The sequence below is a fragment of the Pterocles gutturalis genome, unplaced genomic scaffold (genome assembly GCF_000699245.1).
Source record: "Pterocles gutturalis isolate BGI_N339 unplaced genomic scaffold, ASM69924v1 scaffold1957, whole genome shotgun sequence".
NCBI classification, from domain to species: Eukaryota; Metazoa; Chordata; class Aves; order Pterocliformes; family Pteroclidae; genus Pterocles; species Pterocles gutturalis.
This window is the reverse complement of record NW_010114946.1, coordinates 8,473-29,700: the sequence shown is the minus strand read 5'-3', so window position 1 is coordinate 29,700 and position 21,228 is coordinate 8,473. Positions and strand designations below refer to the sequence as shown.

The window sequence follows — 21,228 nt, the reverse complement described above, 5'->3', positions numbered from 1 at the left end:
TGACTTTTCCTCAGAAAATCATCAGAAAAAGGTGGTTGTCACTTGGGCACATTCCCCCAATTAACTCTTCTCCAATAGCTTTCATCACGACCTCTCTTTCTTAGAAAAAAACCTCAAACTTTATAGTATCATAGCTGTAGATGCTTATTTCCTTCAAGATAATCCTGCCAAAATTTCTCTGTAAAACTAAGAGGAAAAAATAGGCAATAACTTTTTAAATATTAAAAGAACACGCAATGATGGATCTGAGCACAGGAATACATTAATATTTGAGAGTGACAAGAAAATGTGGGCTGCAAACTGACAGACTCTGAAGGAATGTATAGACAGAATTCCATTATTTCTGAATAAATTTTGTATATAGCATTGTAATGTTGAAGACTTCTGGCTTACATTAAAGAGAAGTGTGTATTGGTGCATCTCTTTTGGCTGCTAAAATGTGATAGCCAGTTAAAGACAAAAGCCTTTGCACTTTTTGGAGGGATGACTTGAAAGGCCAAGCTGATGCTCCTGCTTTTCCCTTGCTGCCGATGATGATACTTCTACCCCCCAAAACAGGGCAATAGGTCCTAGTTTTGCCCTGTTTTCAAGATTCTTGGTATCTTTAATTTTAACAGATGTTAATGTTTGCCAGATATATAAAAAAGGATTAGTTTTGGCCTTATTTAAGAAAATGAGAGTAGAAGAGTTCGTCTCTTTGTATTTAAATCTAAGTTCATGTTTTCTTCCCCCCATGATAGTAATATTTTACAAACAGGACAGCTGGAGATGCTTTCTATCTTAGGTAATTTAAAAGTCTGTAACAATCAAATACAAGATGATATGTGAATGTAAAAAAATACATGGAAGAATAAAAGGCAACCTTTGAAAAAATTATTATATGTAGTGATTTTAGAAGACAAGAAACTTTAAAATGTGAATAAAGTTACACGCCATTTTTAATGACCTTTCCACACTAATGCAGACTTCTAACTTTCAGAACAGTATGATAAGTCTTTAAATGGTAAAATTTTAAAAAGAAGTAATTTTAAACTATGTTTCGCTGCTCAGTTATAGGCTTCTGATGTGCTTCTTGTTCACATTTTCATGCCTTTGCCTGCTAAATGAGTGCTAGGAACTTATTTTTCCAGTTTAAGCAGATAACATGAATTCAGGAACTGATACAGATTTTCAAAAGATTTATGTCTTGTGTTTCTTTCTTTCTTTTTTTTTTTTTTTTCCTGCTCAAAGATTTTTAGAGAAACTAAAGAAAATGAGATTCAGGACTTACTGAGGGCCAAGCGAGAGCTAGAAGCAAAACTTCAGAGACTCCAGGCCCAGGGAATCCACGTGTTTGATCCCGAAGAATCTGATTCTGATGACAATTGTACAGATGTTATGGGTGAGAATTTCATCCCCGGCAGTTGGTATTGGTTATTTAACTGAAGAATTTTTTGAAAGGGAAGCCCTAGCAATCTTAATGACATAAAAGGCAAAACCTTGTACATGCTGGAAGAGGTGTTCGATAACATGGGAAGGATTTGGATAGGTGTGTGATCAGTCCACTGCCTTTATCTCAGATTCAAGATAGAGCAATAGTTGTAGCAGACAGTTAGCACCTTAACACTCTTAAGGGTGGCCACCATTACTTCTTGAATCATGAAGGGTTACTGAGGAAAACATGCCACTGCTGTTGCTTAACCTTTGTTTTGCTTATTGAGATTTATCAACTGTCACATCTTGACAGGAGTATAAATATGCAATCTTTAAAAGAAACGTTTCAAAATGCAGTGATTGGCTTGTTGCATAGTAATTATGCGTTTCATGAGCTTTAGTGGTACAGATAGTGTTGTTTTCTTTTGTATATTTTTTCTCTCTTCTTTTGTGTTAAATTAATTTTTGAATTAATTCTTCCCTTCTATACTTTTGTAAGTGTGTTTCAATTTCCTGATTTTCTCCATGGAAGATCTGTGTAGTGTCTTGAAAGTTGTATATTGATAGGCAGAAGTGTAATCCAAGCATATGACAAAGAGATACTGTGAAAGCTCTTTCACACAGCACAGAGAATATATTTCAGTCCTGAGCTGCAGCCCATTAATGCTTTTTCAGTGCTGGAACGTTCCTGAGCAAAAGTTGTCAGTTCAGTGATGCGCACAAATGACTGCAGCAATGCTGTGAACTGTTTTCCCGATTTGTAATGCAAGTCAGCATTTGAACCCAACGGGTGTGAGCAATCCATATAACAGCAAATATTAGCAAATGACCCCATCCCGTTAGCAGCATGGCTTCTCATTAACAGCACACGAAGAAGGTGTGAGCAAATTTGCTAAAGAATTAAAAATTATTATCAGTGGCATGTGGCAGTAGATTTCAGCTGGAGTATTTAAGACTGATAATTTACTTTGTTTAGTGACAATGAAGAAGTTTTGTTTTGGTTTGGTTTTCCACCAATATTAGCTACCGGGGCACAATCGGAATACTGGAATGGAGGAGCTTTGGGAAGTGAGCCATCCATGGGCAGTATGATGCAACTTCAGCAGTCTTTCAGAGGGCCTGAATTTGCTCATAGCACTATAGACGTTGAGGGGCCATTTGCAAATATAAACAGAGGTAAGTAGTGGTGGTTTATTTTGTTGGGATTAGATGCATCTGTGTCATTTTTCTATCTATTCTTAAGTAATGTTCTTTTCTTGGCTCATTTTATGTCCATTCTTGGGTTATTTAACTAAAGGGTTATTTGGAATTCTTTGTAAAAATGAAAAGAACTGGAGCTGTACATGTTTAATATGTTTGGTGAGGACAGTGTGTGCAGCAGTGATTTTAGCAAAGAGCAGTGAATAGTGCTTTGTTGTGAGTAAACCATTTTGTTGCTTATGTTCACTGAGGAAGATAGTGGTCTTTCAATATCTGCTGGCGTTCTTTTTTCCATTTTTATTCAAATTCTCTGCTTCCTGAGTATGAATGTTATGTTTGCATTAGAATAAACTGTGCCCCTGGGGTTTTTTTTGGATTTGCATGGGTTTTGAGTCTGGTTAGGGGGCCATTCATGGAAATCTGATTGCAAGATGAGGATGTAGAGCTTCCATAGGGAATTGACGTACAGTCCTACAGAAAGCAATGGACTTTATCTCAAGAAGAGGAAGTTCACATAATGTTTCACTGTCATTTATTCATATTGTCTAATTGAAATGCATATAGATCTGTAAGAAAAAGAAAATTGTGTTTGATTATAAGTGATTTTATTATTCCTGCATATTTTTACTTACTTTACATCTATCAGCTTCATTTTTGTGGATACATTTCATCAGTCCTATTTAAAGGAAATACCATCCTAATGAGAATAGGAATATATTTAACACTGTTTTGCCACATTATCAAATTATATTACATTATCAAATGATAAGAGTTCTCTAAATTCAAATTTATAAAATTAAAATAGTAAAATTGTTGCTACTATTTTAAATAAAATAAATTCATAATGTTAAGTGATGACTGACTTATGCACTTATGTAATGAGATGTGAAGATCTCTAGACCTCATTTTGGTTTCTTTTCATTGGCAGATGACTGGGATGCTGCTGTTGCCAGTTTACTACAGGTTACTCCTCTGTTTTCCCACTCTCTGTGGAGTAACACAGTAAGATGTTTTATTATTAGTACTGATGAGACTCAACCAGAAGTTGACATCTTCATTGGAGTGAGTACCTCACAAACTTAACTTATATGCTGTTTTGTTTCCACTGTGATACTTACTCAGAAATTTGTCCAATATTTCTTGAAAGCTTTAGTAGGTGTAGCCTGATTTCGGTGAAGTCAGTGAAAGTATTGTCAAGGACTTCAGGGGAAGAAAGAGCATAGAGAAAAGAAACTGAGATTTATCTAGTAGGTCCTTAGTGCTATGCAGATTTAATAGTAAAGCACTGTTATTCAAATTTGCTTTCAGAACTACTCACCAAAACTTCAAAGAATCTGTGAGACAAGGGGGTACTTCTTTCAAGTTGTTCATTTTTCATCAGAAAATGAAAGGCCTCTTAAGGATGTAAGAAAATGGGAAATTGAAAAAAGTTCATTAGTCATTTTGCTCCTGCATTTAACTTTGCCAGGGTAAGTATTTTCCAGACTGGTAAAGCAAATGGAAACTGGTAATTTATGCAGAGTGCATAGCTTATTAAAATGTACATGACACTTTGCTCAGTACATTTCCTAAGCTACTCTCTTCTAAGGCATAGTCCTTCAAACTTCAGGTTTGCTAGTGCAGGCAGTTAAAAAAATGTATCAGCTTTGTTTCACCTCTTTTTTCTTGGAGCTACAGATCCTCTTAAAATACAACATGAAAGATGTTTTCATACTGCAGAAATGTTCTGCTTTCCAAGAGCAGCTCTCTGTCATGTGTAGTGCTGGGGTCTTAGAAATTCAGGATGGCTGGTGTGAATGTCCTCGGTGTTTTTAATTTGATTATCTAGCCTTACACCTGTCTGCAGTATTTTTATTTTTTTCTGTCACGTATTATTTTATATCTTTGGCTGTTTTTTGGACTGATTTCATGTCTCTCCTGTGTGGTACCTTCTTCTATCTTTCTACAGCTTAATTTACTGAAGCCATAATGTTTTATGACAAATGGTGATGTTTGTTCAGTGAGTAGTTTCCTAACCTTCTAGAAGAAGAAACTCCAAACTAGGGTTACTTTTAGAATCGTTTTAGGACTGTTTCTGTTACACATTTGGGAATTTTGGCCAGAGTTTGGTTTTGATGACTGGGGGAGAGTGAGAAGTGTCTTTTTGCTGAAGAATAAGGAAAAAGGAATTAGCAAAGGTAATATTAAGGATCATAGAGTAGTCATTGCACTTTCACTCTGCATATTGGTCTGACAGGAAGATCAACTTTTAATTTACAAGCAACAATCATACAATTAATAAATGGTTTTAATGGCTTTGGTACAAGTAGCATAAATTTCTCTTAGCTGGTCCTTGCTTCTGAGTTTGTCTTAAATTCTCTGCTGAAATATTTGCTTGCCCTTTGTTGTAAATAGATACGACTTTTGAATTAGATTTTGCAGTGAAACCCATCTTCGGAGCTTGTGTTGATTGAACTGTTTACTACAGCAGTGTAATATAGCACAAGAATGCTGATTTCCAATCTAGTTGTTTGTTGGAGGACTGTGAAGAAGCCTTCTTGAAAAATCCAGAAGAAAAACCCCGGCTAATTTACCACAGAAAGGAGGATGGCAGAGTCAGTGCAGTCTCAGTGCAACAGTTAATTGAGCAAATTTCTTCCGTGAACAAAGCAAAGGTATGGCATTTTAAAGACACTTGATTTTTAAAAGGCTTACTTTCCTGTTACAAACAACATTGAATGCTAGTAGTCACAGGAGAAATTGCATTACACTTGTTGTTCTGGACGCTCATTATATGAGCAGATTGATAAAGCTGAAGTTTATGAATGTTACGAACTTTTCATTAGCAGGGGAGAAAAAAAGCCACTGCATGTTCACTGAAGAAAAATCCCTGTGCTATGGGGATCGAATTTCTCACCTGTGTTTAGCCATTTAAATGGCAAAGCTAATTATCTGAAGTCCCTCTGTAGCCCCTGAAGAGAAAGAGGTGTACCTCCAGAGAGATCCCTCCCATCTGAAAATAGATCAGTTACCATTTATTTCCCTCTACAGAGAGAACTATTGAGAACAGGTGAAATTAAATGCCCAGCTTTGAAAGTTTAGGCGATGTGAATCCTACCTAAGGAATGCAACAGAATGGAATTTAAATGTGTTCCAGAGCGTTTTTGTTGAAAGTCCTAAACACTGTTCCCAGTTGGGTTCAGAGTGGTGTCATGCTTTGCTGTTCACTTTTTCAGATGATTGATCATATTGGAGGTGTGGAGGAAGGGGCATATGAAATCTATAATTGTGTGGAAAAGATAATTAAACAGGTAGAGTACCTGATGCGTTTCAGCTTTTTCTGTTCTGCTGTGATTCATGATCCTAAATGATGTTACTGTGATTACTATATGCTACTTAGATGTAATTCAAATAATCTTTTTGTGTTTTATCATTAATATCTGGCAAGCAAAGAAATCTGCAAGTGGAAAATAAAACCCAAAACTGAGAAGTTCTTTTATGGACAGAAGCAGAAATAACAGGGAAAGGGATTTGTGGCCTAAAGTCTCTTAATTTCTCTTTATACATATTACAGGATAAGGAAAGATTGCATAGTCCATCCTCTCCTTATTCTTCCTTGTGGTAAATTGCTTCCACTCCGAGAAGTCTAAAACCAGTGTCTTGAGACCTATGCATTCAGAGTTAAGTCTCATCTAATTGCTGATTTATTTACGTTCTCTGCTAGCCTAAAAGGAAATGAGCATATTGATGTTTCAGTAGAGCTGCACACATACACAGTGGAATTGAGACGAACACCAAATGTGCCTGCACTGTTCAGAATTCTAGTTGCAGTTTTCTCTGTGTAATTTTGTTTTTACTTAGGATATATTGGGGTGTGAAATGACCGAACTTGAAAGCAAGGAGTTGGGAAATAAGGAAGAGTCCACGGCTCCTGAAGAAGAAATTTTTGGTGATGTATTGTGGGATGCGCATGATGAACAAGAACAGATGGAAGCCTTTCAGCAGGCCTGTAATTCAACATGTGAGCTGGGATTTGAGAAAGTGAGTACACTGGAAATGTATATGGGTGAAGAGAAAGTCATCACTCATTTCCATCTCGTGTTAGGCAAGATCTGCTTCTACAGAAGAAGCTGTGTCTGTCTGAGAGCATCCTCCAGGCTGTTACTCCTTAGGCTGGAAGAACCCATATGTCTCACATAGATGGCGTATTGATATTCTGGGAGAGGTGCCAGTTTGTGTGTTGTTGCATGGTATTGGTGAAGAAGCAGTTGTTGTTCCTGCATTAGGGAAAAGCACTATAAATAAAAAATATTTCTCCCAAGTGGATGAAGGGTGGTTTTTTTGTTTGGTTGGTTTTGGGTTTTGTTTTGGGTTTTTTTTGCCATCCTGAACTCTGCTACAACATTTGTGGGCATTCATGTGGTGAAAGAAAGCTTTTCTTTTGCATGCTTAGTGCCTCAAAATATTATTAATGGCAGATGCCAACTCTAAAGGCTTTGTCCTGACAACCAGATCCAATGCAGCAGAGTAGTTAGGGGAGAATGGGGGCAAGGGAGCCTGAAGAAAGATAGTGCACAATTGCTTTGTGTAGTAACACTAATTCAGTTTATTAGCACTGAAAATTCCATTTTAAATAGAGTTTTGAAAAAAATGTTTATTTATTTTACACTTTCTTTAAAAGAGTTTATAAATTCTGTGGTTTAAGTGTTTCATTACAAAGTTTTATTTCCATTTGTGTTATAATGTATTTCAGTAGTTATTCCCTTACCTTAATAAATCTGCATGTGCATTTTGTATCTAGATGGTTTACAATAACGAAGCACTATATTTCTCCCTTAATCAGCGGAATGTTTGTAATGATTGTTTATTTTTTATAGTATTTTGAGCGTCTAAATGACCTAGTAGCAGCACCAGCACCAATTCCACCTCTGCTTGTATCAGGAGGACCAGGCTCTGGGAAATCTCTCCTTCTGTCAAAATGGTAGTTTCTTTTTTTGTCTGAATGAAATTTAAGAAAATAGTTAAGTTTCCATTACATTTCAAACATTGTATCGGTTTAATTAGAGGTAAAATGGCAGCATTTACAAAGTGCTGAAGTTATTGAAGCATCCTGGAAAGATTTGTAATAATAGAGTAATTAATTCCATCTGGACTGCCTGTAACATCTCTCTGGTTCCAGTTGCACCACCCTACAGATCTGTCTTCGCACAGCACTAATAAGCGGTTTCAGTAGCTCAATAGTGTTGCCCTTCTCTGATACACAAAAGGGGTCCTTTGGAGTCATTTTAACTGAAATAAAGCAAAGATCAGACCTAATAATTTATCATAGAAATGGATTTTATGGTCACTTTTAGGCTGTGACAAAATTTGCTGAGATAGAAATAAATTGATAGTGTTATTGATTCTTAGAAGCGTAGTGATGTGACTATCCAGGGCCAGGAAGGGCACTTGTTAACGGCTGTCGGTACTGGTGAGAGCAAAAGTGGAACCTGACACAGAGAGTTCAGTTATAGCTCAGGAAATGTCTGTCCTATTTTGTCAGAGAACTGTGGGGCACCTGTAGCTCAGATGCTCTGTCTCCTTTGGCAAAACTGATAGTTTTTATTTGAGATATATGTGCAAAATTATAGTCTATTAAGTGTGGTTTGTTTTTTTTTTAACTCCTCTCACTAGGATTCAATTGCAACAGAAGCATTCACCAAACACAGTAATTCTTTATCACTTTGTTGGGAGGCCGTTGTCCACTAGTTCAGAATCTGCATTGATAATTAAACGCCTTACTTTAAAGGTATGCCCTGTTACTACATACCCTGCATTGCATGGTTCTTTGGAAGGTGCTTATGTGTCTATATATGTCAGAAGATCAAATTTTCTACAGCTTTTTCTACGTCAGTTAAGGGTAACACAAATGTAAAGCATTCTAGAATGGCAGAATCTGATGCTATACATAGAATGCAGATCAATTAAATAGCATCTCTGGGGTATTCATAATATATTGGCATTAGCAGTTGTGCTTCCAGTGACCTATGTTGATGGCTTATAAAACCATATAAGCTTCTTCCAAAATTTCCTGCCATCTGGCCAATGAGAGAGGAACGTGGTCCCTCTTCTGTCTGTGTGTTCAGAAACCTGAGGCTGTATTCACCAGTTGGCACCATACTGTTCCTAGACTCATCTCTCTCCTGTGTTAATTTCTTTTTTAATTGTGTGTTAGGTATCTGGGGAATAAGTGTTTTTGTGCTGTGGGCTGAGCTTGCTTTTTTCTTCACAGGGTGGGACTAAGGACCTCACAGGACTAAAGCCTTTAGAAAAATGAAATCAATTGTGCTTTCCTCGCGATTTTCTCATGTATTTTAGAAGTCTGCCTATTTAACCTGTGCAACTTTTTAAGCCTTTTGAGTCTCCAAAGTCCTTGTCCATTGTATAAACTCAGGTTATCTCTCTAGAATTTACACAAGTTCAATAAATATTTGTTCTGCATATGTCAGCTTTCTGCATATACTAGAAAGAAAGAAATCTGTGGGAACCTGACTAGAAAAATTTCCCAAAAAATTGTTGACTTTTTTTTTTTTTTTTAATCCCTCTTGTGTCTATAGGACTTCTTTCAACCATCCTAGCTGATTTTTTAAGGTAGAATTTGTTATGTATATTTATAATTCTGCAGCTTATGCAACATTCTTGGTTGGTGTCACCTCTGACTTTGGATCCCGCTAAGCTTCTGGAGGAGTTTCCCCGCTGGCTGGAAAAACTTTCTGCACGTCATCAAGGCAGCATTATTATAATCATTGATTCCATTGACCAGATACAGGTATGTTTTCAAAATACTTACCATTTGTCAGGCTAAAAGAAACTTTGACTATTGCAATAGGTTCAGCTATATCTATGCAACAGAAATGTTGATGTTTGCTTTGCTCTAAAGAGTACATGTAGAACTACTTAATACCTTTGTATGAAGTAACCACAATTTGTTTTTAGCAAGCCGAGAAGCATATGAAGTGGCTGATAGATCCACTGCCGGTGAATGTGAGAGTGATTGTGTCAGTGAATGTGGAAACATGTCCACAGGCTTGGAGGTATGTTATATTTCCGAGATGTTTCAAAGTAGCCTGGGTTAGAATTATGGTTTTAAATGACAGTTATTTGTTGAAGAGCAAACAGACAGATTTATTAAGCCCTGGAGATTAATTAAAACCTTAATGGTTTTGGAACCATTTGAGGACAACAAATTGTCTGTTGTAACTGCAATGAGGACAGGTTTTATTTGTTGGCAAACCAGATTTTTGTTTTACTGTGATGGATCTGTCCACATGGCGGTATGAAAGAGGATATTAAATGCAGTCGGATGCACATCAAGAACGACAATACCATGGTGTAGATCCAGGATAAGGCTAAAAGTGGAAATTTCACTTGTGATCGCTAGAATTTCTTAGAAGCCAGGAATAGCTTCAATTACTGCTTTGATATCAATCTTTAAAAAGCTCTAGAACTTTGATGTCTTTTTTCCTTTTGAGTGCTGTTTAATCAGGTCTGAATGTGACTTTGTTCTCTTTTACCAAAGGTTGTGGCCCACTCTTCATCTTGATCCACTGAATTCCAAAGACGTTAAATCTCTCATTAGTGCAGAATGTAACTCCGCAAATGTTAAATTGACTAAAGAGCAGGTATGTCCATTGCAGTTCTTCTAAAGTACCTTCTTCTAGTATAACTTTTAATGAAAATGTGGAAAAACTAAATAAGCCCAGCTGCCGAAAGAAAGTATTATATTTAGCTTACTAAACACTACTGCGCAAGATAGTGTGCAGTTCGAATATTTTTACCCCATGGCTCATAGCACTGAAACACAGATGGAACAGCGTAAATTATTAACACCAGCCCAGTGCAGTTGCACATATTGCTGTAAACATGTTATTTGATTTTAGAGTAATAGAAAGTTTAGTATTGCATGCTGCTGTAACAATGATTATCAGAGTGAGGAAAAAGTATTTTACCTCTTTGCCTTGGGGACCGATTCTGTAATCTTTACATCTTTAGAGATGTAATGGTTAGATCCTAACTATTTTCATCTTAAATTCAAAAGGAAACTTTCACTCACATGCTCCTATAGCTAGAAAAACATGCAGTATTTTGTGCACTAGCTGTCATATCGTAGTCTTCAGATGTTACAGATAGAAGCATATGTAGAACTTTTCAAATGGTGAACATTTAATTGGTATGGTTAACTTTATTTTGGCTCACAGTTTTTGTTTAAAATGTAGGAGAAGAAGCTTGAGAGACATTGCCGTTCTGCCACAACTTGCAATGCTTTGTATGTCACTCTCTTGGGCAAAACCATTGCTTGGTAAGTTGAGAAGATCTTGAAATTATTACACTGATCACTAGATTAATTCAGCTCTTCTGTGTTTAATCTCACCAGGTGCTGTGTACCTTTTAAACCTAGTAGGAATTCACTTCTGAAATGGAACTCTTCAGTAGTTTCGATTCATCTTGCTCAGCCAAATTTAATATTTTTGTCCTTCTGCTCAGTGTTGGAAGTACAGGAAATATTGACCAAACCCTTCAACAGTGTTTCCAGTGTCAAGACACAGTGTCACTGTACAGGCTTGTTCTCAGATCAATTCAAGAATCATTGCGCAGTGAGAAAGAGAAAGGGCTTTTGAGAGAGGTAAGCAGAGAATGCGTCAGTATTTCTACGTACGTTTGCAGAATTTCCCGGTTGTATGGAACATATATTTTAGTAGGACGTGATACTCAATAGTTGGAAGTTCTTTGGTGCTGGCAGCATAGGACCTTCAGCATAATTTACTTAGATGGAGGTTCCTTATAATGGAGTTATTTCCCCCCAGTGTTTTAGAGGAAAGTCTGAGGAACCATTTGTTTGTCCCACTGTCTCATTTGGTGATTTATCTATTAGAATATTAATCCATTAGCAGTGGGGACTGTTCTTTGAGGACAGAAGAGGGAAAGGGCTCAGGTAGGCAGGTTTGTTTTTTTCCCCTTGATGTATAAAGTTATACACAGTGATATACAGTATTTTTCTTGGAATTTCAGTGTAACTGAGCTCTGCAGCAAATATTGCCAACAGTAGAAGAATGTTTCTTCTTTATGTAGATCCTGTGTGTCATCGGTGTTAGCCACAATGGTGTGAGCGAGTCAGAGCTGATGGAACTTTATCCTGACCTGTCTTCTGCAGTGTTAGCCTCACTTGTTCACAGCCTGCACAAAAAATGTTTGCTGACATATGGCTGTGGTTTGCTTAAGTTCCAGCACCTCCAGGTAAATGTTGTACTTCTAACCATGTGCAAGTGGAACTCCACCCCCTAAGCCCCTGCTGGTTTTGAGATAAGTTCTGTTGGGAACATAGTAGGCTGTGATATGTTTGTGTTTGCTCATCCATTTTCCTTTACATTTGGTCTGATGTTAGAATTGCCTTGAAAACCATGAGAGCTGTGATAGCAGTATTGGTCAGTATTGTTCCACAGTTGAAAATCTGCCATTTCCAACCTTCAGAAATGTCTGATCTGTTAGTTGTTAGCTCCATGTGTCCTGGAAAACACTGGGTCCACAAAAAACAAGCAAAATTGAAGGAAAAGGGAGTATTACCTGAATAACCAGAGCTTTGGTCTAATGTAAGACAATCTGTTCGTAGTGCCTTTGTCATCAAAAGATTTTCAGTTCTACAACACGAGAGATGTTTCACAAGGAAATCTTGCATAGCGCCGTGTGTATCATTGGCACTTAACAAATTAAATGCATTCTCTTTCTCTCAATTGTACTGCCTTTCAGGCTTGGGAGATGGTGAGGCTAGAGTACATGGAAGAAGATGAAAGTGTTATTTCTGCCTATAGACAAAAGCTAGTGGAGTATTTCACCATGCAGCTAAGGTAGGTCAGAATTCCTCGAGATGTCCTAAATTGCAGGCTTTAGGCCTCAGAGGTATTTTTGTTTTCTTCGTACAGCTTCTTTGACTCAGTTCAGTAAATTATTACGGTAAAATAACTCCGCAAAACCCCATTTGTTAGCTTAGCAGTTTATTATTGATGTGTTGCTTTTTAATCTTGGAAAAGATTGGGGACTATGGGGGCAAATGGGCATACAGTGAAGTTATCATGTGAAAAGGTAGGGCATGAATTTGTACCACATCAGTTATCTTGTGGTAACTTGCCCCACTTTGATTTTTAACTCCCAGTAAAGGCCAGGAACTTGAAGGTTGCTTGGAACTTGAAGCAGCAGCAGCAGACCACTTGTCTTCAGCAAGCAATTAGCACATACACAAGAGGAGGTCCGGTAGAACAGCTGAACAGCTATAAGCTCATATCCAGCTTGAAAATTGATTTACATTTACAGTCCTGAGTCAGTGTGTCCCAGCTGTGAGCTACTGCTCACTGTTCTTCAGAGCATCCACTGCTGGGCAACAGAAAGCTGAGAGGGCCACGGTGCGCCAGGGAAAGGAGGCACAAAGGCACAGTGGGCTGCTGCAGGGCTGGAATCCTGCTGGCAGGCACAGGTTAGCCCGCAGGGGAGGGAGGAGCAGCTTGCTGTGGGCTACCTGGGTGTTCCAGCACCTTCTGAGCTGAAATTAAAGAAGTGAGAAAATGGAGGACATAGGTCTTATAGTAGTCTGCCTGTTAAGACATTCAGGTGTGTCAATTGTATGCTTGCTTAGTTTTCACATCAAATTGACAGGTTCTGTCAGGCCTCTCAGAATTTTAATTTCTATTTGCTTTTCTTTCAACAGTCAAGACCGAGTGACTTGGAGAAGTGCAGATGAACTTCCCTGGCTCTTCCAACAGCAGGGTGATAAGCAAAAGCTACACAAGTGTCTGTTGAATCTCTTTGTATCCCAAAACCTTTACAAAAGGTACAAAGGTAGCCACTGCTTTGGCAGTTATAAACATTTCAAAGTAATTTTTTGTCAGTATAAATCAGAAGACGACTGATCTAGATCAGAGGAACTTAAATACTAGAGACTGAAATGCTAAATGCTGTTGTCACATAAGTAATCTATTTTTTCTGTTCTGTTACACCTGGGGGTTGGTAAAGGGATAAATATTGCTGTTGAACAGTGTCAGTCTCCGTAGGTTGCCCCTGTAGACACTGTAGCATAAAGACAAAATCCATGCATATGGCCCTTTTCTTCTACGCTAGCATCAGTCTGAACAGAGGGGTATGAGAGATAAGATGAGCTTCTTATTTCCTTGTTAAAACAGGGGACATTTTGCAGAATTGCTGAGTTACTGGCAGCTGGTTGGGAAAGATAAGAGCTCTATGGCAGCTGAGTATTTTGACTCTCTGAAAGAATATGAAAAAAGCTGTGAGGGAGAGGAAAGTATGATCTGCCTGGCTGATCTTTATGAGACCCTGGGACGGTTTCTTAAGGACCTAGGTCTTCTCAGTCAGGTAAGTACATTTAGAGATTGCTGTAACGGCAAGGAGGCAAATTAAGCGGAGCTCAGTGTGTGCTTTCTGTTGCAGTTGTTAAATTATTGTAGCATACAGGATGCTGCCTGCTGCCATCATATTCCCACCTTCGTTGTTACAGGCTGTGGCTCCTCTGCAGCGGTCACTGGAGATTCGAGAGACTGCGCTGGATCCGGACCACCCAAGGGTGGCGCAGTCACTCCACCAGCTTGCAGGAGTTTATGTTCAGTGGAAGAAGTTTGGAAATGCTGAACAGCTATACAAACAGGCCCTGGAAATCTCTGAAAATGCCTACGGAGCTGAACATCCTCGGGTAGCCCGTGAACTGGATGCACTTGCAACCTTATACCAAAAGCAGAACAAGTAAGCTTAACTGCACTGGTGGTTTTCTTTCTTGTGAAGGTAGTACAAAAATAACAGCCAATATTTTCTTCCTGGAGCCACAGTGGTTTTTTTGGCTCTTTTTTTTGGAGTTTCCTAACTTCCAGTGCAACTGTGAGCATCCCCTCTGTATTCTTGTTGCAGGCCACACAGTAGGGGCCAACTTTTGTGCTGTTTTCCAACAACCTTCTAACAACTTAGAAATAAAAGAGGAGCATTGTCTGGTCCTAAGTGTTATAGATATTTTTGTCTTTGACAAAAAGTGGGAATTTCTTCAAGATTCTTAAATTCTCCTCAGATGTGAATGTTCTAGTAACTTAGCACTTTTCCAGAATACCCAGTGGTGCTACATTTGGCATTCTTTCTAACACTGTAAATAACTGTTTACAGATATGAACAAGCTGAGCAACTGAGGAAAAAGTCTTTCAAAATACGCCAGAAGGCAGCAAGGCGGAAGGGCAGTCTGGTAAGGAAATGTTTGATATTTAATAAAAATGCAGGGCGTGTTGTGGGTCTGCTGATCTGATGCTCAAATGCTTTTGCTCTTTGAGGGCTTAGGCAGTGAAGTAGCCTAGCAGCAGTGCTGGTAACTGCCCCTTAACTCTGCTGGAAGTGCAGATGAATCAGTACAACTGGTATGGAATTGAGAGAGGTGCAAAAGAAAGAAGTGGATGTATATGTTTCAGGGGTGCAGAATTACTGCTGATACAATTAGCTGTCAAAATGGCAACAGAAAAAGGTGTTTGTTCTTGGGAATACCCGAGGCATTTATCCTACAGATACTACTGAACACAGAGCTTACTGTGGGTGTGGATAATCCCAGTAATAATATTAGGTGCCATACTGAGTTTTTTCCCTATTTTTTCCTTCTGTGTTCTTCACCTACAGAGTTCCTCATGTCATTCTTGAGCTCAGGGTTTGTTTGTTATGTAGTGCCTGTACTACAGGAGTTCAGCTAGTAACTCCAGAGCTGTCATCGTAGCTCTAATGAAAAGCCAGAAGAATGTTGCTATTTCCACAATGCTTAAATATAAATTAATTTGGATCATGAAGATTTTCTGCATTTTTGTAATGAGTTGTGCTGCACAAATATTTTTATTCAGACTGAAAAGATCAAGAATAGGTGGAGCACGTAAAATGGCTGTGCTTCTTACCTGTCATTCACTTTGCATGTCAGCGTTGGCTTGGCAGATCCATGTAAAGCCTTCAGTGATACTTTGTATGTATTTGTAGATGGCACTTAGGATAGGAGATGAACTTGATTTTAAGTTTTGAGCTTATAAACCTAAGAATTTGATCTGAATGGGTTATTTGCACTGCCAAGTTTAAGCAGATTAACATGTGTTATACAGGGAAAACAGCTGCAGGACAGCAGAAAACTTAAATTTCCTGGAAGCATGTTTGGTGAAATTCACTGTTAGATTGGAAATAAGCGGAATGCCTGTGTGCCATTTAGCTTGAAAACTGAACTTGAGTGGGGTTATTGTGCTCCTTTGGCTCCAAACAGAGTCTTGTGATTTTCTGTCTTCAGTTGAACACTAATGATGACTGGCATATGTTCCCTTGTGCTTTGCTGCAGAGTGGCTTTGCTCTCCTGCGTCAAAGAGCCCTGCAGCTGGAAGAGCTGACATTAGGCAAGGACACACCAGATAATGCCCGAACCCTCAATGAGCTTGGAGTCCTCTACTACCTGCAGAATAATCTTGAGTGAGTTGTATTCATTGTCACACAGCATCTGAGTGTTTTCATAGATCTAAATGGAAGCAAAGAATTGAGAACTAGCATGACATGTCAACACATGATCAAATTCTCATTAGAGTGCAGTTCATGAAGCCACGTCAAAGGGATTGATGATAGAGGAGTGATATCTGTCTAAGCTCCTAGAAGATCACTTTATATTCCACGTTATTCATATGTAGTTCCTGTCCAACACACCCTACCTCTAGAGTAACTGTATCTCCACTATTTCATAGGTGAGCAAAAGTATCACCTTTGTTTCAGTGAGTCATTTTTTAGTGGATATTGTGTCTGTGTTCTGAATAAGCAAGTCCAAGATTAAATTTTTTGATCATTCAATGCAGTTAGAATGAAATCAGTGGCAGAAGGGTGTATCGGTTTTCATTGTTCTGTATCACACATCATCCTCCAGCCCTTGTACTGAGTGAAGACCTTGTGACACTTGTCTGAGAGCTCCCAGAATTGAACCTACAGCTCTGTGTATAAATGCTCATCTTTTTTTCTCTAATGCAAAATGGATTTTTCCAGTTTACTAAGCTGACCTCTTGGGAATAGTGTCACAGAGAATTTGTGTGTCTGTCAGGATGACAAACGGCTCAGTTCTAATGGATGCTGCTAGCATTATGTGGGGATCACCCATTCTTGTGACAGAGGAACTGCAGTAAATCTGTAGTGGAACTGTAGTATGTTACTCTAGTGAAATAAGATGTGCCCTTTGGATGGGGAAGCACTTGAATGATGGCATTACAGGGTCTCTTCTACTTTGTCACTTCTAGATGATTCTACTATGAGAATCCAGCTCATGCCTTACATAAAACCCATTCCAGTCCCTCCCCTTTCAGTGTGAAAGCTGTCTGTTGAACCCTATGTTTTATAGCTTTTGAAGTTACTTGAAAAATTTGTGGTGTGTTCTGAACCTTCACCTCAGATTCTGCTGTTGCCTTATCCATGAAAGCACTTGCCTACTGAGGAGTTGCCAAGCAGTGAGTAGAGGGCTTTGAATCAGGAAGGATGACATGTGTAACTGAAGATGTAGGCTGAATGAGAGAAACAAGCAGCTGCGGGGCAGCGTCATGTTTGCTGGAATCCACTCGACTGGCTCGTCAGTTCTTCACAGGGGATCCAAGATTGCCCAGGAATATATTAACTAGCTCTCTGTCCCCAGTCTCACGGTTAGCCTGCACAGCAGGACTGTGGCTGTGATGTATAGTTCTCACTGCGTAAATGAACTGCTGGTGTGGCATTATTTATTCTGAGGAAAGTCCATTATCGGAGATCAGGATCTGTGCGGTTTTGAAGGCTGAGTTTGTTCTGTTTCAAACAGCCACTGCAGCCTGTACAGATGTTACCAGCTTTAAAATATCGCTGAACAAATGTGTTGTGTAGGACAGCAGAGCTTTTCCTGAAGTGCTCCTTGGAAATGAGAGAGAGAGTCCTGGGACCCGCTCACCCGGACTGCGCACAGTCTCTGAACAACCTGGCAGCCCTGTACAACGAGAAGCAGCAGTACGACAAAGCAGAGGAGCTCTATGAGAAAGCTTTGGACATCAGGAGGAGAGCGCTGGCTCCAGATCACCCCTCCTTGGCCTATACTGTGAAACATCTGGCAGTGCTGTACAAAAAGATGGTGAGCACAAGTTCTCTTTTTGCATCACCCAAACTAACTGTGATGCTTTGCAGTCTTCAATCCAGAAGGAGCAGGGCACGGGCATTCTGTCAGCTACAGGTGTGCTACACACCTGCATAAAAGGTGTAGTCAAGAAGCCTCTGTTTCCAGAAAGCCCAGTAGCTTCTTCAAAACACACTTTGCTTGAAGAAAAGCCATTTATGAGTAATGTCTTCAGTGTCCTGCACACTCAGGATTCAGCTTGAAGAATTTCTGATCTGATGAAAAGCTAGTGTTTTTGTTTAAAATAGATTTTCCTGTTACCATTTTTGACACAAGACAACTGAATCATTTTTCCCTGCTCTTTCTAGGGAAAACTTGACAAGGCTGTTCCTCTATATGAACTAGCAGTTGAAATTCGACAGAAGTCATTTGGCCCAAAGCACCCTAGTGTAGCAACGGCTTTGGTGAATCTGGCTGTCCTGTATTGTCAAATGGTAAGTTCTTCATGTCTTACATGTTTACTATTCCTGTCTTAGGCTTTTTTGTGATTTGTACTTAAATTATCCCAACGAAACTTGATCACATCTAAAGGGGAAATTCCTTGTAAGGCTTGCAGATCCTTAGGTTCTATTTTACGAATTGAAAGGATATTTGGTGAGGAAAATGTATGCAAGGAACAGATAATTGCTGTGACTGGTATTTCACAAGGACACTTGGTTAATGCTCTTTAGATAATTCAAAATGCCTGCATGCTTTATAAGAGCAGAGCTAGAGTACAGCATCTTCAGCGATATGGCGGTTATCACAGATGAGATTCAAAGGAGATGCAATCAATTTGCCCAGTTCCTTCCTTAGCATCAACAGGAAAGAGCTGTAGATTGTTTTCCTTTTCCTGTATTTTTTGCAGTCTGCATCTCTGATTTTAAACAGGGATTAAAGGTGCCTCAGGTAAAATTAAAGAGCATTTGGTAACTCAGAATTTTCAGGACTGAAATATTCAAAACTGCCTAGAAAGTCCAGACCCTCATTATTGTAACATCAGTGCAAATTGCATTTGCAAATGCAAGCCAATTGCTTCGACAATCTCAATTATCATCCTCATCTGTCAACAGTATTGAGAAATTAAAACACCTTTTGGTTAAATGTGCATGACTTTGTATCTAGGATGTGTTGATACTATGTTGGAAAAAAATAATAACAAATTGTAATATACATGTGTAACAAACAACTTTCTACTACCCCAAGAAAAAGCAGATGGAAGCTTTACCTCTTTATGAATGCGCATTAAAGATTTATGAAGACAGCTTTGGTCACATGCATCCTCGTGTGGGGGAAACTCTGAAAAACTTGGCTGTGCTCAGGTAAGATGAGATGCTTTAGCCCTATAAAAGCAAATTACTATAAAAATTACTGATGAAACAAAACATCCTGGACTTGTGTACTTAGCAGGAGAGTAGAGAGCCTTAAGTACACTTTGTTGATAGTATGGTGTGCATTTCAGTTTAAATGAATCGAGAGACTTTTTGATTTGCGTGTTTCAACTTTGGTTTACTCTTCTCCAAAGCTATGAAGGGGGAGACTTTGAAAAGGCAGCTGAACTCTACAAGAGAGCTATGGAAATAAAAGAAGCAGAGACTTTGTTGATAGGTGGAAAAGCAACTTCTCGACACTCATCAAGTGGAGACACATTCAGCTTGAAAAGCGCATTACCACCAAACATTTTCCTGGAACATGGCCAGAGGTGATACAAACCTGCCCAAGGAAAAGGCAGTCTCTATTGGTATTTTAAAGCAGATGTGACATTTTGAAGACATGTATTTTTTCCTAGGATAATGTACTCTTTTGGGACCGACACCTGTCTTTGTGAATGACAGGGAGACAAACATTTAAGCTTGAAATCCTTCCATGTTAACTTTGCAGAGTGTACGGTACAAAGTGAGCTGCTTTGATTGTAGATAGATATGCTTCCTGGGAAGCTAATGTATCTGAATATATCATCATATATATCTACAGTTGAAGCTGTTGTCAGGTTCAACTGTGTTCAGTAAAAATACTTCCAGTGAGGAATGGGAATTAAAATGATTATGAACCGATTCCCTGTTGTTAACCCTTTAGAGATACTTTCACAATTCAATCTCATGGAATCCCCTGAAATACAAGACTGTATTACCTGGAAATACCTAGCGATGCAAAATATTTTGTCATCAGATAAAGAGATGCTAATAAAATACACCTGTCTTGTATTTTTTAATACCCTCGTCAGCTGGAAGAATCAGTGTGAGATCATATAGTCAGAATATCAATGTCTCAATAACATTCATGATACACTGTAAAAACTGAGAGCTGCTTTTATAAGATTGCCAGATAAACAAAGCTGGACTACACCATTGCAATCTGCTTTAATTTGTTAGTTCATAACAAACGTCATACATTTTCCATTAGGTTTTATGGTCGGAGTAGATTATACTTGTAAATGTCTTTTTAATAAAAAAAAAAATCCTTAAAGCTGGTTTTTTGATGCTATTTACCGTTAAATAATTTTAACCACTGTCATATACTCTTGTTAAAGTATTTTCTGGTTATTTCAAATTATTCTTACATATCCAAGTTGAAAGTCTGAAAGTGACACGAACCATTCTGCATACTCTGTGAGCAGGCATAGAAAAGTGCATTAATTAGCTCATAAACCATCCCCGAAGTGAACTGGTAAACAGTTGCCTCTTGTACATCTGTCAATCACCTGACAGCAGCCATGTCAGCCAAAGAGTTGAGCCAAGATTACCTGAGCTGTTGTAGAAACTAATCAACCCCTTTGCTTCAGAATCTCCAGAGCCAGGTGTGTGCCTCACTTTTATTGTTCCCAACAGAAAGGTAAAGTCACAGAGAAGTGACACTTAAAATTGACACTTGGATCAAGCTAACGTAGGCTTAGTGATGCAGATTCAAGTATGTACCTTTTTAATGATCTCACTACTCTATTTCCAATCCCTCTCTACTGTTCATTTCTGAAATCTGGTTTCTCCAAAACTGAATTCCATCCAGAAAAACTCTTCCACTTTACAGTATAATGCACGACACCCCAAACCTCCCTCACTACCTTCCGAGATTATTTTTATGTAAACAATACAATCTAGTGTTGGCTGTGGAGGAAACAGATTTTGAAGTTTGTAACCATTACTTAGAAATGAAACATTCTTTACCTAAATATTCATTCAGCTGCCCTAAGAAGCAACTCCACACTATTACTCTCTTTTTACGTGTTGGTTGGATACTACTACTACCCTTACTCACCAGTTCTGTGTTGGCTGCATCATGTGGAAACAGTTTTCTTTGAACAGCTTAAATTAGAAAGATTTATCTTAACACTGCAAAGGTTGAAATTTGCATTCTTCTAAGTCCCATGTAAGTAATGATCAAGTTCTGGATCAGACACCTAGAGAAGTTAAAATATTTCAAAGTGATACTTGCAGTTCTCTGGGGTATGGGCACTA

The 21,228-nt window shown here is 38.6% G+C and overlaps 1 protein-coding gene across 1 annotated transcript in view; it reads left to right on the top strand.

The window, feature by feature from the left end:
* NPHP3 (nephronophthisis 3 (adolescent)) overlaps positions 1-19,599 on the top strand; it is a gene marked incomplete at its 5' end in the record, with an annotated part of 20,220 nt that extends 621 nt beyond the window's left edge. Inside the window, 25 exons of the mRNA XM_010074972.1 lie at positions 1,228-1,381; positions 2,437-2,589; positions 3,542-3,675; positions 3,922-4,082; positions 5,120-5,267; positions 5,829-5,903; positions 6,454-6,633; positions 7,470-7,573; positions 8,266-8,380; positions 9,257-9,400; positions 9,568-9,665; positions 10,151-10,253; positions 10,848-10,930; positions 11,116-11,254; positions 11,701-11,865; positions 12,376-12,473; positions 13,328-13,450; positions 13,800-13,989; positions 14,132-14,373; positions 14,782-14,857; positions 15,971-16,098; positions 17,515-17,755; positions 18,106-18,231; positions 18,983-19,098; positions 19,302-19,599. Coding sequence (XP_010073274.1) covers positions 1,228-1,381; positions 2,437-2,589; positions 3,542-3,675; positions 3,922-4,082; positions 5,120-5,267; positions 5,829-5,903; positions 6,454-6,633; positions 7,470-7,573; positions 8,266-8,380; positions 9,257-9,400; positions 9,568-9,665; positions 10,151-10,253; positions 10,848-10,930; positions 11,116-11,254; positions 11,701-11,865; positions 12,376-12,473; positions 13,328-13,450; positions 13,800-13,989; positions 14,132-14,373; positions 14,782-14,857; positions 15,971-16,098; positions 17,515-17,755; positions 18,106-18,231; positions 18,983-19,098; positions 19,302-19,482 — 3,477 coding nt within the window. The remainder of the gene's footprint in view (positions 1-1,227; positions 1,382-2,436; positions 2,590-3,541; positions 3,676-3,921; positions 4,083-5,119; positions 5,268-5,828; positions 5,904-6,453; positions 6,634-7,469; positions 7,574-8,265; positions 8,381-9,256; positions 9,401-9,567; positions 9,666-10,150; positions 10,254-10,847; positions 10,931-11,115; positions 11,255-11,700; positions 11,866-12,375; positions 12,474-13,327; positions 13,451-13,799; positions 13,990-14,131; positions 14,374-14,781; positions 14,858-15,970; positions 16,099-17,514; positions 17,756-18,105; positions 18,232-18,982; positions 19,099-19,301) is intronic.
* Positions 19,600-21,228: the final 1,629 nt, after the last annotated feature.